The sequence below is a fragment of the Somniosus microcephalus genome, chromosome 16 (assembly GCF_052327205.1).
Source record: "Somniosus microcephalus isolate GS21.2 chromosome 16, FLI_Smic_1.0, whole genome shotgun sequence".
NCBI classification, from domain to species: domain Eukaryota; kingdom Metazoa; phylum Chordata; class Chondrichthyes; order Squaliformes; family Somniosidae; genus Somniosus; species Somniosus microcephalus.
This window is the reverse complement of record NC_141002.1, coordinates 45,910,559-45,929,274: the sequence shown is the minus strand read 5'-3', so window position 1 is coordinate 45,929,274 and position 18,716 is coordinate 45,910,559. Positions and strand designations below refer to the sequence as shown.

At 43.4% G+C, this 18,716-nt stretch overlaps 1 protein-coding gene across 8 annotated transcripts in view; it reads left to right on the top strand.

Annotated features, from left to right (window-relative positions):
* Positions 1 to 18,716, top strand: part of dcp1b (decapping mRNA 1B) — a 144,209-nt gene that overhangs the window by 120,925 nt on the left and 4,568 nt on the right. For 6 of the 8 annotated variants that reach the window (XR_015081366.1, XM_086008912.1, XM_086008915.1 and 3 more), the window contains 3 exons: positions 2,190 to 2,330; positions 11,251 to 12,114; positions 16,395 to 16,481. Coding sequence is in view for 7 of the 8 variants with exons in the window: in XM_086008912.1 (XP_085865038.1) it covers positions 2,190 to 2,330; positions 11,251 to 12,114; positions 16,395 to 16,481 (1,092 nt within the window). In the remaining variant the exon portion in view is untranslated. The remainder of the gene's footprint in view (positions 1 to 2,189; positions 2,331 to 11,250; positions 12,115 to 16,394; positions 16,482 to 18,716) is intronic. The other 2 variants (XM_086008914.1, XM_086008913.1) reach the window with 2 other exon arrangements.

Here is an 18,716-nt window from a genome sequence, read left to right as displayed (position 1 = left end):
GGAATTACATTTGCTGTTCGTCAGTCCTCTGGCAGTATTTCTATTGAATTTTTATATATGGAACAATGCCTGTGCTACCACCTCTTTTGAGGATCCGCAAGTGCAATCCATCTGGACTCGGAATTTTGTCTTCCTTAAGTTTGACTGGTATCTCCTTTTCTATCTTAACTGTTCTAGTATTCCTCCACTACTTCTACTATTGCCATTTTCACTTTATTAGCCAATTCAGTGTAAACTGAAGAAAAGTATCTATTCAATATCCCTGCCATTTCAGTATTAACTCCTGTGAGTTTATGTTGCTCATCCCTTAGCGGCCCCATCCCTTAGCGGCTCTATCCCTATCTAATTTTCCTTTTGTTACTTATTCCTATAGATTATTTTACTATTTCTTTTTATATTCTTTGATATTTTCATTTCATACTTCCTCCTTTTCCTCTTAATTGTCTTTTTTTGCCTCTTTCCTAAACTCATCCTATTTTCTTTTGTCTTCCTCTTTATTGTTTATGTGCTTTGTGTATGCCTTTTTCTTTAGATTCAATATTATCCTCACCTCTCTTTATCCATGATGTGTCATTCTTGGCTAAGAGGAGCAAAGGGATTTTCGTATGCAGATACACAGGCCATTAAAGGTGAAAGTTCAAATAGGTAAGGCCACAAAAGCAGCAAAACTGAATCTTTGGTTATGTATCTAGAGGCATAGAATACAAAAGCAAGGAGCTAATACTGAACTTGTACAAGACCATACTTAGGCTGTAGTTGGAGTATTATGTGCAGGTCTGGGCACACCATTCTAGGAAGGTTATAAAAGCATGGAAAAGATAGTGTTGGTTCATTAGGCTGTTACTAGGGAAGAGGAGTTACAGTTATGGAGAGAGACTTTCAATAGAGCGGAGACGGTCAAGAGATGACTCGATCGAGGTCTTCACGATTATGAAATGTTGTTATAAAATAAATAGTAATAGGTTTCAACTAATAACAAGAAGGCATAAATTTTAAGATAATAACGAATGAAAGAGACAAGAAAAATTTGCTTGACAAAGAATGTGGTTCTCTGCCACAAATTGTTGTTGAAGCAAAGTCTATAAAAAAAAATGTTTTAATTGTTTGAAAAAGAAATACTGGGTATGGTGAGAAAGAGAGTGGGATTAGACTAGGTGGCTCCTGTGCACAAAATTACCGGCACAGACTAATTGAGCCAAATGACCTGTTTTCTGTGCTGTAACATTCTAGGTAGTGTTTATTTGCAACATCAGTGGGTTGGACCAGATTTCTGATTGGTCCCCTTGGAGGACAAGACATACCCAACAGTTTGTCTGGAAAGTGTAATTTGATCATGCCTGCTGTAGAGCAGTCTGCAATGTGTAATTTGATCCAGTCTTGTCACGCAGCCTACAGAAATGTAGTTAGCTTTCTGAAGATGTTCTGTTATCTAGTGTTCTGCAATTGTAATTATAGTTGTCCTTGGCTGGTAAAAAAAATAAAATACTTTATACTCTAATTAGTGGGTTAATTCTTTGGTGTTTTATGGGTTTTTTTTTCCTTCTGGAAGTCATAAAAATTATTTAATTCAGAATGAAGGGACCATGTGTGTGTGGGATTCGTGTGTGTATCCAACCTTCTGACACAAGCAAGTTCACACTGGGGAGAGGCCGTTCACCTGCTCCATATGTGAGCAAGCATTCTCTACTTCATCCGGTTAGAAGAGCGTTATCCACGTCTAACAGAGGGGGGAGAACGTGATCCGTCTTCCTATCTGGATCACATTCATGCTCTCATCCCCCCCCCACCCCACCTTTAGACCTGGATCACGTTCTTCTCCCATCCCCACTGTTCTCTCTGTGCTCTAACCTCCTCCCCCACCCTCCCGAGTTCCTGACTTTCTTTTACCCCCCACCCCCGCGCGTCTGGCCTTCTCTTCCCACGCAGTGGCGGGATGGTGTTTAGGCACTGCTTCCCATACGGTGTGCATGCGCAGAAGGACGCAGGCAGAAGACCCCATGCAAATAATCACAGTGAACATTCTGTGACTTGAGTTAGTCATACATTGTCAAATGTCAATTTGGTTTGGAAATTGACCAGGCGGGGTGATCCTTCACTGCCAGTTTTTCACCCGGCGATGAAAGTCAAAATGTACCTCTGTGTAACTAATAACGATCACTCAAGTTCAGCGTTTTTAATTTTTGTTACAGGTCAAACAGTCCTCTGAGCCAAAGCAGATAACTAGTTCCAGTCTGATTCACGACAGTTCAAACCTGATCAAGCCAATTCCCATTAAACTGACTGAGGTTGGAACAGACTCCCAGTACCAACAAGTACAGCAACAGGACAAGGTATTTGGTTTAAAGTTCACCACTGACTCCAAGGCATTACTCGCCCTGTATTTCTACGGCTGGAATTTTCTGGGGTCCGTGCGGGCACGATTGGAGACAGGTTGGGTGGGAAATTTGAAATAAGTTGCAGCAGGTCGGGAACCTGCTGTCATCCCACCCCCACATGCCTTTTGCTCGGGCGCATTTGCTGGTGCGGCAGCGACCCGACCGGCAGAGGTGGGCAACCTATTTCAGATCATTAACAGGTAGTTGTCAGACCCTTGAGAGCGTTTTTCAGCCTACCTTTCAAATTTCCCTGGCTGCCCATGGGATTCACACAGCTCGGGAGCCATGTCAGTCAGCCTGAGGCGGGAGTTGAGTGGCCATTGCTCCAGCTGATTAGATAACAGTATGAAATGTACAATAAAACCTCCCACCTCACAGCTGATCACTTTCCACAGGCAGAAGCTGTTGCTGACTGCATTCCCAGCACACATTTAGCTTTCTACAGGCTGCAAGTGCTTCCAGCAAAGTGGCCATCCAGTCTCCCCTCATTGTTACAACCTAGTACACCATTGACGGCTTGCTCCTCTGAGCTCTACTTGACCTGCCATCTATTCCATCAGCATGGGTGCCATTTATACTGTGTCACCTTGGTCCTCAGAATCTGAGCACGATGAGCCCCAACACCAGCAGCACCAACCTTCTCCTCAACCACCTGATGCTGCACAGGACAGAGGCCATCAGCGCAGGGCTGTACTGTGCCGGAGGCGATACCCCCAACACGGTATATAGGCAGAGGATGAGCTTCCTCAACGTGATTGAGCAGCAGTGTCAAAGGAGGCTCAGGCTATCGCGCTAGGTTGTCACAGACATTTGCACATTGCTGGAGGAAGACCTGCAGCCCAGAGGAGCAGGTGGACATACCTTGCCAGTGGCTGTTGAAGTCACCAGCGCCCTCAACTTCTTTGCCTCAGGCTCCTTCCAAGGATCTGCAGCAGACATTTGCAGCATCTCGCAGTCGGTCGGCCGCCCACAGATGCACCACACAGGTCACCAGTGCCCTGTTTGTGACAAGTCAGCCAATTATATCAGCTTTGCCACTGATGAGGCCAGTGTTACTGAGCGGGCGCTCGGCTTTGCCACTCTGGCTGGCCTCCCATGGGTGCAGGGTGTCATTGACTGCACAAATGTGGTCATCAGGGCACCCCATCATAACCCAGGAGTCTTTGCCAACCGCAAGGACTTCCACTCCCTCAATGTGCTGCTGGTCTGCAACCATAGGAAGATCATCATACATGTGTGTGCCAAATTCCCTGGCAGCTGCCATGACTCTTTCGTCCTTTGCCAGTCCACCCTCCCTCAGCTCTTCACTCCTCTAAGCAGACGTTTTGGCTGGCTGCTTGGACACGAGGGCTATCCACTGAAGACATGGCTCATCACACCCTTGAGGAGGCCAAGTACTGAGGCCCAGGAGAGATACAATGAAAGCCACATTTCCACCAGATGTGTCACAGAGCAGACAATAGGTGACGTAAGAAAACTAATAGGCACTTGGTCTGAGTATTAAACAAGGCTTTAATCAACTGTTTTTCAACATGGAGATCTAGTTGTGTCCTTCACTAGTTCCTGTTGAAGAATGTCCTGAGCAAGCTGGGCCCATGCCAGAGTATTTATACTCTCCCTGGACAGCACCACCAGCAGGCCGCCCAGTATTATTTCCTAAGTAATTTCCACATGAATGACAAGATTCATGTCAATAGGCATGCTGAAAATGCACTTCGGATGCCTTGACAGATCTGGAGGAGCCCTTCAGTATGCACCAGCAGGGTCTCCAGGATCGTCGTGGTCTGCTGCGCCCTGCACAACATAGCGCAGCAGCGAGGATTAGCGCTGCATGCGGAGCAAGGCATTGAGCGCACAGCCTCTTCAGAGGAAGAGGAGGAGGAGCAAGAGCTGGAGGAACCTGCGGGTCAGATCCCACCAGCACCCGAGCACATTGCTGCCCGGGAGGCCAGGGATGGCCTCACCATGTCCAGATTTACTTAACTTTATGCAGTACACCCATATGGCTGCCACATTCTGTGCCAGATTGGCACCACCCCATAGCCACACCATAAAAGATTCCTACAATGACCAAGCCATTTCTTTCACACTGACCACCATTGCTGGAGGTACTGTTATGTCTCACCATTCACTGCAACTCACTAAGCCACTTCCAAAGGTGCACACAAATGTGTCCAAGATGGGAAAGTGGTGAAAATAAAGATTTTTATGGTCGACGAAACATTAGCGGAAACTTGACATTAACATTGACTAAAACACCCAAGTGGCTACCCTTGTGAATCTACTTGTGTGTCATCTTTCTCTTCTGCGTGCCTCTACGAGGTGCTACCCCTGTGGCTTCAGAAAAGGTAGAGGCAGCTTGCTCACTTTCCTGCTGCGACTGCTGAAACACTGTTGGCGGACGTCCTCTGGGCTTTGGAGGTTGTGATGTCTCTGCCAAAGTCTGCTCCTTCTGCAACTGTGCAGGGGCAGACTCGGCCATCGCGATCCGAGGAGCCATCTGGGGCTCTGACTGAGGGGTGGCAACGGGGGAGAAGTGTAAGCGTTTTGCAAGGAGCCCACACTTCCATGTCCCCTCTCACCATCTTCCCCCTCATGGGCCATCCGCACTTCCCTGTTAGCAAGGAGCTGGAGAGCACATTGCTGCACATCAGTGGGGCCATGAGGACCCATGTCTACGCTGACATCCCTCCTAGACAGGAGGTCTGTGAGCCTCTGCCATCTATGCTCCATAGATAGCCACCTATTCTCCATAGAGACCATGTGCTCCCGTGAGTGGCTTATTAGCTGCTCCATGCAGGTGGCCATCCTATCCATGGAAGGGCCTACAGTCGCCATCGCCTGCGACACGGTGGTGCTCATGTTGGAGATGGACTACTCCATTCTCTGAACATTTGCAGACATCGGTCGCAAAACTTATCAGAGCCTCCTGCACCTCCAGGATCACCCTCTTTCTGGATGGTCCCCCGAGGCTCAGCGTCTGCATGCAGCTGAGCAGAGCTGGGAGCGTCCTGTGCCCTCCGGCGAGGAGTCGCCACTGCTGTCCCTGTCTTCACCATCTCCTCTTGCTAATTTGTGACTTGTGATGGAGCCGATGACAAAACTACTCAATCTCACATGGGACCCATCGAGGTGTGTGTCTCTGTGCTGGATGCACTCATGTCTGGTGATGTTGCGCCTTCAGAGGCTGGAGGCTCCTCTGAGGAGTCGTTTTCCTCTTCCTCCTGGACAGTTGGTGGGGGTGGGGGGCTCTTGATTGACCTGTGGGAGAGTAAAGAGATGGGTTAGATATGCCATATGAAGAATGGGTACAAATACCATTATGCACATGATGATCATTCAGTGGCTGATGACATCAGTCCCCATATGAATGACTGATGTATGCCATGTAGCTGTATGATATGTAATTCTGTCACCAGGTTGCTGAGATGTCCACTTCTTGCCATCTCCCACCTCCTGCTGCTTGGACACTCCAGAGACTTCCAACGCAGCCGCCTCTGCTGTTGAGGGTGGCAAATGACGGAGGCCCACCTCCAGTTCTCTTCCCTCTCCCTCTTATTTTTAACTTTTAAAAATTCATTTATGGGATGCGGGTGTCGCTGGTAAGGCCAGCATTTATTGCCCATCCCTAGTTGCCCTTGAGAAGGTGGTGGTGAGCCGCCGCCTTGAACCGCTGCAGTCCATGTGGTGAGGGTACTCCCACAGTGCTGTTAGGGAGGGAGTTCTAGGATTTTGACCCAGCAACAATGAAGGAACGGCGATATACTTCCAAGTCAGGATGGTGTGTGACTTGGAGGCGAACTTGGAGGTGGTGGTGTTCGCTCTCTTCTCCTGCAAGGAGGGAAAGAAGAGAAGGTTGAGTGAGGGTGATGGAATGAGTGTAAGGAATAGATGGGTTACATCTTTAGAGGGAGACTATGATGGAGTGGGGTGGCAATGCCAAGTGGCCTCCTTGCGTGTTGTTAGTTGGTATGATTGCATTAGGATTAGGATGAGGGTGAGTGTGAGGGGTGGCTATTAAGATGGGGATGTGATAATGTAGATAGAGAGAGGGATGGGTGGACGTGCAAGGTATGTTGGTGTGAGTAAGGATGTGCAGGAGTAGGGTTGGGAAGGCAGAGTGATGGGGATGTGACAAGAGGCACAGCAGGATGAAGTTGAGTTTGGCTTTGTACTCGCCTTTCCTGATCTAATGAGATCATTGAAGCATTTACGGCACTGCACCCAGGTGCTCCTGAACACATCCCTGCATTAGGAGGGAGTCATTGGCGAACCTGGGTGCAGCCCTCTGCCTCTGTGCAGCCATCTCTCCTACTGTTTGGAGCAATCAAACTCTCCAATGTGCTGCCTGCACACTCCTAGATGAACCTTCAAATGCAATGTGACCATGGCTCCTTGAAATATCCCGGTTGAAAACGCATCGTCGATGACTTCATCAGACCCGCACCACTTAATCGCGCTGGGTAATGCACAGGGCAGGCTTCATAGGCCCCATTAGCACAAAGTTGATTTCTGCAGCGGGATGGAAGCAGCAATGGGGTCGCGACCCGATGCTGTAAGTTTGTCAGCAGATGTTCCACTTATCGAATCCAAAAATATAAGTTTTAAAAAACTTATAAAACTCTAATACAGGATAAAATCATTCTGTGGAGATGAAAGTAGGACTTTTTTGCTTGGATATTATTCAGCAATTTTCAAAATGGAGAAAAATCTGCTGAAGTTGATAAAAAAAATCACATGATAATTATGGATCAGGAAGGCCATGTGGCCCATTATAACCCATCCATCCAGAATTAACCTATAGTCTCTGTTTCAGCACGCAGTTGTTTTTTTAAATGACTCTAAGGTTTTCATTTTCACTACTCCTATCTGGAAGTTTATTCCATGTGTTGATGAATCTTTGTGTGAAGAAGTGATGAAGGTTGGTCAAGCAGGATTCCCTCTGATGCCATGTTGACTGCTGTTTACGAAGTTGTGTACACAAGTTTACTCCTGATCATCAATTCCATTAATTGGGGAGGGAATGATACTAATGTGGCCACTAGCGAATATCTGGAAGAATAGTCAGAATATTTACTCTTTTATGTTCATCTTGGTTTCGCGCCTATTTGCATCTTTAATGGTTCTCGCCTTTTCTCTGACTGCCCTATTACTATTGCAGTGCTGATAAACTTTTTTTTTTACTATTGTGCTTTGCCTCCCTCTGCAGCTATGCTTTTTTCTTAGGTCTGTCTTTGACCCTCTGATTATCCTTTTAACATATTTCTGCATTTTCCCATATTCATCCCTTTCTCTCTGCAGGATTTGCAGAGGCTATAAGAGGTCTTTATTGTACTTTGTTTGTTTCCTAATTGATTTAGGGTAGCATTAGCTTGTTTTTGCTGATTCCGGGTAGGTATTTATTCTACTTGTTCAGCATTATTTCTTGAAATGCGTTCCAATTAACCTTTACTGAAGTGTTGATAAACATCCTCCTCCAATCTATTTGATTTAGTTGTTAACTCATTTTCTTTAAATTTAGCCATTTTACATTTACAGGAAACTTTTTTATCCGGGACCAGCGTGGTGCCGGTTTATCAAAAAGTCCGGATTACAGAGAGGTATAGTAAAAGGTACGAGAGCTCCATACACAGCAACAAATCCAGGCTTCCCTGTTGCTTAGCAACAGGTGCAGGAACCGGCCACAAGATCCAAGTGTCCCTGTTGCTTAGCAACAGGTGCAGGAACCCGGCCACAAGATCCAGGAATGGCCACTAATATGAATTAAAACTTACCTGAACCTACTCCTGAATTTTGCCGGTTAACAGAGATTTCTGGTTATTTAGGTGCCGGTAAATCAAGAGTTTCCTGTATATACCTAGTTCCTGGTCTTGGGTATATCTGAATCATAGATCACTTAAAACTTGATCTTTCTGTGGTCACTGTCTTCCCAGGCTTGCTACTATTGCTGTTTCTTTATGCTATATGGATCATTAATGAATACTAGGTTAAGATGTGCACTGTCTCTCAGGGCTTCCTTGATACACTGGGTCAAGAAGCAGTCGTGCATTACATTGACCAACTCTTGATTCTAAACCCTTCGGGTGTTCGCACGCAGTTTATATTTGGTTGATTAAAGACTCCCATTAAAATAACTTTTCTGTTCTTGCATATTTTTTTTTATCTCTTCATAGAGCAAATTTTGCTGTCTTTTATGCTGACCTAATGATGTCTAGAAAACCCCTAGTGTTGCCTTGGATTTTTTTTTGCAATGGAGATGTCTGACCACAGTAGTTCATTTTTGTTGTTTTCCCTGTCCCACAGGATTAACTTCATTTACCACCTAGGTGCCCCTAACATATAGGGCAACATCACCACCTTTTCTGTTCAGTCTGTCTCTTCTGAATATTCTATCTCCCTGAATGTTGTATTCATTTCCATCCTCGGGGTTTAGCTATGATTCTGATATTGCTGCCATAACAGCATCTTATTTCTAATTCTTCTAACATTAATGTATGCACAATTTATTGCAGATTTGCCTCCTCTTGTCCCCAGAGTTTGCCTATTTATGTCTCTAATAAAGTATGTATCTCTGGTTTTCTATATTAGTATCCAGTTATTGAGTACCATCTTCCTTGTGATCCATCTCCTCTGGGTTCTAATTTAAATGATTTCTAATCATTGTCTCAATGTTCCTCGCAAATCTGTTTGTTCCTACTTGGTTTAGGTGCAGCCTATCTCTCTTATATCAATCCTTTTCATTCTGGAAATGTTTCCAGTTATTTATGAAGGCAGCATTGTTATTTTCAAACCAGATTATCAGCCGCTCATTTATATCCTCAGCTTTCTTGGTGTACTCCTCCTTTCCCAAACAGCGTAAGTATACCAGAGAGCAGAGGTGGATGTAAAAGATCCCACTGGCATTATTTCGAAGAAAAGCAGGGGAGTTCTCCCCAGTGTCTTGGCCAACATTTATCCCTGAACCAATGTCACTAAAACAGATTATCTGGTCATTATCTCATTGCTGTTTGAGTTTTGGAGAAATCTTTGCCTATGTTGCTTTTAAGGGCCCTTCAACAACAACAACAAAAACTTGCATTTATATGGTGCCTTTAACATAGTAAAACATCCCAAGACGCTTCAGAGGAACGTTATCAAACAAAATTTGATAACGAGCCACATGAGATATTAGGACAGAAGAAGTAGGTTTTAAGGAGCATCTTAAAGGAGGATAGAGAGGTGGAGAAGTTTAGGGAGGGAATTCCCAAGATTAGGCCCTTGGCAGCTTAAAGTATGGCTGCCAATGGTGAAATGATTAAAATTGGGGATGTGCAAGAGGGCAGAATTGGAGGAGCGCAGAAATCTCGGAGGGTTGTTTGGCTGGAGGAGGTTACAGAGATAGGGAGGAGCGAGGCCATGGAGGGATTTGAAAACAAGGATGAGAATTTTAAAATCAAGGCGTTGTTTAAGTGGGAGCCAGTGTAGGTCAGCGAGCACATGGGTGGTGGGTGAACGGGACTTGGTGCGAGTTAGGATACAGACAGCAGAGTTTTGGATGAGCTTAAGTTTATGGAAGGTGGAAGATGGGAAGCTGGCCAAGAGAGCATTGGAATAGTCAAGTCTAGAGGTAACCAAGGTATGGATGGACTACCACCACTGGATCCTTTTCTGTCTCCTACAGTATCCCTTTTAACTTTTTCTCAATATGCTCTAGCTGCAGGTAAACAGCTCATCATCTTTTAGGCAATACCTTTGAATGGCTATCTACATTCTGGAGCAAAGAATCCTCTGTACCTATAGTCTTTCTATGACCTGCAAACTGTGTCTTAACCAAAGCTGTCCCCTCATTTTCCAGTTGCCTTTTCTGCTGAGACCTTGTTTCCTTCTGCAGTGTTGGACAGTGCCTGGTATGTGTTCATTAAAATGATCTCTTGGAGCTTCATAGGCTTTCCATGCTTCTTTTACCAACTTTAGTCTGTCCTGTATCCCTATTTCCATGGCTTCTTTCAGCACCTGTTTCCATATCATGACGACCCTGCCCCTAGTTGTACTGGTCACAAATTCCAATCCCTGATGATTTGCCCTGAAGGTCTAATGTTTGCTTGGTCTTTGCACAGACTTGTGGTGATTTATTTACTGAGCTTAATACTATCCACTCGCCTTCAAAAAGCACCTCACATTTGTTGCCCATCTAAATTCCTGTACTGTGCTTTGTAAAGTCTATCTTTAAGTTTGATCAACAGACATTTTTCACATCACTTCACCCATTATATATGTCTATCATTCCAGGGAACATTCTGCAGCAGACCCACCTCTGCCTCCATCCTAATCGTACTTCTTTCAGCCGCTTCCCTTTTTTATCTTAATCGTCCAGTTTGCCCCTTTCACTTTACTTTTAGTACCTTGTGTACTCCCCAATTGAATTATTTGTTTCACGTGCCCTGTTTTAATTTTTAATTCCCTTGGCTATCCTTTTTTATTTTGGATTGTATGTGATGGTTCCCTTTGTCATCAATTTCACACGTGTTCCCCTACATGACTGCTGCTCTTTAACAATAGCTTCTCTGAGGTGCTCCCCCATCAAAACTGCCTATGCTGCACTTATTGAAAATATTCAGGTTATTTATCCCTTTTTTGTTTCTACTCCCTTTTGATTCACCTGGTTACTGTATTTTCACATTGTTTCTGAGGCTGTAGAGAGTTTAGCTCTCTTACATTGAAGCATTTCACCATTTACTTCGACTTAGTTTCGCTTTTGCCCAAATACTAATTACTTCTATGCAAATAGCACCAATAGCAATTTTTTTTGTCAACATGATATTTATTTTCCATGAAATTTTATGAAGTTGATGCTCTTAGTCACAAAAGTAATTTTTTATTTTTTATTTTTATAAAGAGCACAGAATTGGGAGCAAAGCATTTGAATTTGGCGGCCTTGTTTGGTACACAAAAAAAATCTGCTTCAACTGATGTGCCAAATGAGACACAGGAACCCAAGAACAAAGTTTCCAGTCGACCAGCTGTGGTACGTTCTCTGTCCTATGAGGAGCCCAGGAGACTGCCAAAGCACGAAACTTCCCAACCTGTCAAAAAACAGTTTTGTCCTGCTATTCAGAAACTAATGAGTCGTGGAGCTGATCTTCAGCCCGTGTCCGAGTTACCAGAAAATCGTCTCTGTGAAAACCAAAATGAAAAAAGTGTGGAAGAATCATTAACAGGACTGATCCATTCACAGTCTTCAATAGGAAATGTCTCCTCACTGCAAAACTCCTTGAATGAATCCAGTCCTTTATTCTCTAAGGGTACTCACAATTTACTTCAGAAGCTACATGCTACCCAGGCACCAATTTCTGCATCGTGTCCTTCTGTGGTACAGTCAGAACTTTTCTTCAGTGGGTCTCGCAATGGTTCCCAGATACAGCCTATTCCTCAGTCTCATCCTGCCTATCTTAGTTCCAGCCTACAAGTGCAACCTGAAATGCACCATGTTCCAACATTAGACCAGGTCAAGAGAACTGCTGCCTCAAATAGTTGTAGTAGCCAAATACAGGTCTCTGGTATCATATCCCCTCATGAATTACTTCAGAAGCTCCAGATGGTCCAGCAGGAACAACAGCATCATGCTGGGAAAATGACTCTTGCAGCTAAGTTTTCAGCTCAACCACATCCTGTAGTCAACCAACCTAATTCCTCAATGAAACCTTTAGATTCCCGCACAGACAGAAGTGTCATTTCTGAAAAACAGAACCTACTTTTTCAGGTAAGAAAACATAAATGGAAGGGATTTAAAGATTGTGCTCGGTGTGTCAGCCAGTGGTTGAGTCAGAAGGTTGTGGGTTCAAGTCCCACTCCAGAGACTTGAGCACAAAAATCTAGGCTGACACTCCAGTGCAGTACTGAGGGAGTGCTGCACTGTCGGAGTTGCCGACTTTTGGATGAGACATAAACCGAGACCCCCATCTGCTCTTTCAGGTGGATATAAAAGATACCATGGCACGGTTAGGAAGAAGAGCAGGGGAGTAATCCTCGGTGTCCTGGCCAATATTTATCCCTCGATCAACATAGGATATACGGCACAGAAACCGGCCATTCGGCCCAACCAGTCCATGCCGGCGTTTATGCTTCACTCGAGCCTGCTTTAAGCCACCTGAACATTGGGGGTAATTTTTGTGTCGGGTAAGAAGTAAAAATTTCAAACCAGACTCTAACCTGCCCACTTACGGTTTTAATGGGTTGGGGGGATGGCGACCAATCTGCTCTCCGGATTGGGTTGCTTTTAAAGAGGCTACGTGCCTCCATTTTAACAACCTTTTACTTTTAACTTGTGACAGCAGGGTTTCCCAGGCCTTGAGATACCCAGCAGATAAAAGGAGGCAAGAAGGGCCAGATCCGTAAGATAAGTCCCTTTACAGCACTGCTTGTGGGCCAGGAAGAGCAGGAGTGCTTCCTCCAGGCCCAACAAACTATCCTGTAAACCCCACAGTCCGCTCCCCTGCCCTCCACCCCCCGCGATCTCGCCCTCTCCAGACACTCCCCCTCCCCCATGGCGATCTCTCCCTACCTCGTCCTCCGCTGCATCCTTCTGCTGCAGGCTTTCCCGCTTGACCCAACCTGGAGAAAAAAAATTTAAAGATGTTGACGCTCGAGGAATCCGTAGTTCAGGGTTTCCTGTCCATAATTCCTCTCCCCCACTCCGAACGCGCAGCTCGGTAAATATCGGGGCCATTGTTTCTATGCTGCTTTACACCAGTAAATGAATGAGCAACCTTATGCTTTAGGATTTATGTCAAAGTAGGGGAACATTTTGGAACAGTGACCACAATATAATTAGGTTCAATGTAAGAATATATATGAAAAATGTAAAGTTAAGAGCAAGGAACTTGACTGGAAAAAAACAAGTTATAGCAAAATAAAAAAGGAACTTGTCAAGATTAAATGAAAAGAAAATTGGCAAATAGCACCTTAGCTCAACAATAGTTAAAAGGAGATGGAAAGGGTACATAGGACATACAGCACAGAAACCGGCCATTCGGCCCATCCAGCCCATGCCAGCGTTTATGCTCCACACGAGCCTGCTCCCGTCTTTCCTCATCTAAATCTATCAGCATAACCCTCTATTCCCTTTTCCCCCATATGCTTATGTAGCCTCCCCTTAAATGCATCTATACTATACCACTCTCTGTGGTAGCGAGTTCCACATTCTCGCCACTCTTTGGGTAAAGAAGTTTCTTCTGAATTCCCTATTGGATTTCTTGGTGACTATCTTGTATTGATGGCCTCTAGTTATGCTCTTCCCCACAAGTGGAAACATTCTCTCTCTATCAAAACCTTATTAGGTCACCCCGCAGCCTTTTTTCAAGAGAAAAGAGACCCAGCCTGTTCATCCTTTCCTGCGATGTATACCCACGCATTTCTGGTATCATCCTTGTAAATCTTCTCTGCACCCTCTCCAGTGCCTCTATATCCTTTTTATAATATGACGAACAGAACTGCACGCAGTACACTGTGTGGTCTAACCAAGGTTCGATACAGGTTTAGCATGGCTTCCCTACTTTTCAATTCTATACCTGTAGAAATAAACCCTAGTGCTTGGTTTGCTTTTTTTATGGCCTTGCTCACCTGTGTCGCAACTTTTAGTGATTTGTGTATTTGTGCCCCGAGATCCCTCCTAGGCTCGCACCCCCCAAGTGATAAGTGACCTCCCCATTCTTCCGACCAAAATGTAATACCTCACATTTATCTGTGTTGACCTTCATTTGCCAATTATATGCCCATTCTGCAAGTTTATTAATGTCTTCCTGTAATTTGTTGCAGTCCTCCTCAGTATTGACTATCTCCCTCCCCCCCACAACTTGGTGTCATCCGCAAATTTAGAAATTGTGTTTTTGATTCCAAAGTCTAAATTGTTAATGTAAATTGTGAACAGCAGTGGTCCCAGCACTGATCCTTGTGGAACACCACTACTCACCTTCTGCCACTGTGAATAGCTACCCTTTACTCCTACTCTCTGCTTTCTGTCCTGAAGCCAGCCAGCAAGTAAGTACCAGTAAGGGGAAAAGGAGTGTATCGAAGGTTGGGGTCCCATGGTTGAATAGGCAGATTAGATCAAATTTGAAACATAAAAAAAAGCATTTAGCACTTAGTTAGCTAGGTGGGTAATAAAAATTATAGCTGTGACAAATATAAAGAATGTATAAGAAAGCTATAAAAAGGGAGATTAATAGGCTAAGATGGTATGTTAGCCGAAAATGAGCAAAAAAAGGCATACAGGTAGTAAGATAATCAGGTTGGGTGTAATTGTGCTGGTAAGAGATGATGGCAAGATTATAGTTGAGAATTGGGAAATGGCAGAGATATTAAATCAATACTTTGCCACTGTTTTCACAGAAGAAGAGGACATTGGCATTGCAGAAGTAGGTGCAAAACAGTTATTGGAGGTTATTATTCAAAGAGAATTGCAACTTAAGGTCGATAAATCACTTTGGCTTACACCTGAGGATCCTGTGGGAAGAAATAGCAGAAGATCTGACTTTAATTTTCCAAAATTCTATGGAAAAGAAAATTGTGCCAGAGGATTTGAGGGTGGCAAAAGTAGTGTTGCTCTCCAAAAAGGAGATGGGGATAATCCAGGAAATTATAGACCAGTTATTTTTACTTCAATTATTGCTAAAGTATTGGGATGTGTAATATAAGATGAAATTACAAAGCACTTTGTGAAATGTAAGGTATTCAGAGCCAATGGGGAGGATTCCTAAAAAGGCAAGTTCTTCATCCTTATAGAATTCTTTGAAGATATAATGGAGAAGATCAATAAAGGGAATGCAGTAGATGTGATTTATATTGATTTTTCAAAAAGCATTTTATATACCACACAATATTCCAACTGCAAAATAGATACATAATTTATTTTAAATAACAACAGAAAACGCTGGAAAAACTCAGCAGGCCAGGCAACATCCGTGGAGAGAGAAATAGAGTCAACATTTCAGGTCGAAACCCTTCATCAGAACTGAGGGAAAAAAAAGGCAGGAAATGAAACAGATTAAAAGGCAGTTTGGGGGCTGGGAAATGGGGGAGGGGATGAAAGAAGAGACATTAAGAGATATTCAAGGTGAGACGAGATGGTAATAGGACAAGTAAAGAAACAAACAATGGCTCCAGATGAAGTGTGAAATGCGCTGGCAGAGTGAAAGACAGCTGCCATGTGGGAGAGAGAAAAAAAAAGGGAAAATAATTTATTTTATTGTGTATATTTACATATGCCTTTTCTTTCCAGTCTGAAAAACATTCTCTTCTCCCTGCCCTTTGCATTCCACCCTTCAACATCTCTCTATCTGTGTGGCCATATTCCCCTTTTTTCTGTTTTTTTTAACTTGTTCTTGGGGTGAGCAGTGCTGGTAAGGCTGCATTAATTTCGCATCCCTAGTCGCTCTGAGAAGATGGCAGTTAATCACAGAAAGAAAGAAAGACTTGCATTTCTATAGCGCCTTTCACGACCACCGGACGTCTCAAAGTGCTTTACAGTCAATGAAGTACTTTTGAAGTGGAGTCACTGTTGTAATGTGGGAAATGCGGCAACCAATTTGCGCACAGCAAGCTCCCACAAACAGCAATGTGATAATGACCAGATAATCTGTTTTTGTTATGTTGGTTGAGGGATAAGTATTGGCCAGGGCATCGGGGATAACTCCCCTGCTCTTCTTCGAAATAGTGCCATGGAATCTTTTACGTCCACCTGAGAGAGCAGACGGGGCCTCGGTTTAATGTCTCATCCGAAATCCGAAAGATAGTCTCATGTTAAGCTCCTACATTGTCGTTGAAAAATGGAGGATATTCTACACAGACCAGAGAAACAACTAATCCAATTTATTTACAAAATTAGGTAAGAGTTGTGAAAAAGTGAATTTACCCAATACAGGACAAGAAATTCTGGTTTACAGTTCATCAAGAGCTTTTGCTAGCCCTTCATAGGCAGTTAGAACAGTCTCTAGGGATAAAACAAAGTCCTGATAACTGCTCTTTTGCCCAAACTTACTTTAGAATCCAACAAATACTAGAGAAGCTGCGGATGGACTCTGCTTTGTACTGCTCATTTGGTTTTCAGAAAAAAGCGGACAAATTTTAATGGTAACTATTATATGTTAAAAACAATGAGTGGGCACAAGTGTCTAATGGTACTGTACCTGTAGGTGGCGCTGAAACACCTCACCAAAAATGCATTACCAGGCTTCAAGGTAAACATAATTGAGTGGAAAGAATGTATCAAACATTGTAGTGTAGATTAAGTGGAGCTACTGAAACTAAAGCATAGTGTCGATAGTCTGATGGCCAGTCAGAGAATGTAAATGTGTCTCGGTATCTCTCTCTCTCACTCTCTGTGAGTGACCATTTTCTAGAACATGTAATTCAGAAACTCTTACGCAGGGATGTTACAGTTGGTCATCAAGCTCAGCAATCATGCACTCAGGAACCTCCACCCTTTGCCACTTGATGCAGACATAGAGCCCTTCAGTATCTTGTCAATCCAGGATGGCTCGCAACTTACATTCCACACACATCCTGAGAGTTCCCTGGCTGTTCATTTGTAATGTTATGAACTCAGCCACTAAGAGAACATTTACTTACCAACCCCATCTCAACCTAAACTCTGAAGCAATCCAAATTCTAGCTAGGAAAGTTAACGGAAGATGTTAGTCTCTCCTCTATTGTTTACATTTTCGCTGTCCACATGTTCAAACTGTCCACTCATCTCTCTGTAATATGCTACGCAATATCTAAGAAATTAAATGTATACTTGCTGTTCAGACATTTTTCTTTTTGTTAAACTACTTCTGGCTTGACCTCCCTGAATAATGTTAGCTTGTGTTCTCTCTAGCAGAAAACTCTTGCAAGATTCAAACCCTTTATTGACTCCTCAATCTGTTGCCACCTGTACCACGCTTCACATAAGTAATAATTACAGGAAAAACATCTCGCTTACCAGTCCTGGTCCTGTAGCTTCAGGCCAAATATGTCTTCAGTGTCACACATTTATCTTCACCAAAAATGAAAAGCATGTAGTACTTTTTATTGCATGGGCTTGTCACAAAGGTGACTTACACCAATATATAAATGAAAATAATTTACGTATGTTTTAAAACTTGGTTGGCAGTCTACATATGGTGCAAAAACGGTTTAAAATCGATAGTTTCCAGATGACTACAAAATATACTGCCTGTTTCAAATTGAAGAGATTTGTGAATCTGCAAAGTACTGATTCAGTTTCCACTATGCTATGTACTCGGGCTTTACTATTTCCCAGTAACATTTTTGTCTTAATACTCCTGTGTGGCGCCTTGGGCAGTTTTACTACGCTAAAGGCACTATATAAATACAAGTTGTTGTAACATGTAATGACATGAAACTTTGATCACTAAAGTTCAAATCATGCCATACACTTTGGTTCAAGTCATGTGATTTAATTGCATGAGTCTATACTCTACACCCATTGTCAGCACAAAGAAAATGACCTACAACTAAATGATATGCACCCATTAAAGTGAAGTTCATTTCAAAGGTGTAAAACATTTCTTGGTTCATTTCACATTTCATTAACCCCTCTTGTGGCTTGATACCATTTTGAATCCTCATTGAGTTGCATTGCAACGCACACCAGACTACGCATCCTGGAGATACGAGTGGATGTTTTACATTAACAACAATAAAATTAGGAGCATAACCACCATTTTAGAAATGCCCCCACAGGCATACTGAGCTTTTACTGAAGTATTTACTTCAATTAAATATTGGAGGAGCATTGCCTGAGTCTCTTACACCATTCCCAATGCTCTACCTCTCCATGTCCCATTTTGAGTGACTGATCTGACCACATCTGCTGTGCCACCCAGCAGCCCCGTTGTCTTTTGCAGCCAGATAGATCATCAATTCAAATTTCCTGTGCTCCTGGAGCAAACCCATCAAGTACTGCAGCTACCTGAGCATGGGAAATTCAAAACTGATGATTCATTGGTTGTAAATGGGGCAAGCAGGCTGCCAACTGGCAAATTCTGACATTAAGTCCAACCTAAGAGAAACAAAAGCATCCAGCTTAGGCCTGAGATTGCAGTAGGAGGTATCCTGCAGGTTATGGTGGTGAAAATGCAAAGCCAATCCAGGTCTCTATCTAAGGGAATGTAAGGTAGATCTAACAACACTTAACAAGTCCTAAAGCTTTTGAGGCTTGTGGGTATGCCCCTGTGAATGCGGGAAACTGAAATAAAAGTAGAAAATACTTTATGTTGTGACCTATTGTAATTTGTAAATATTGTATATTTTGTTATTCATATAGTTGGTATGCAGTATGTATGCTGTCTATGCTTTTTA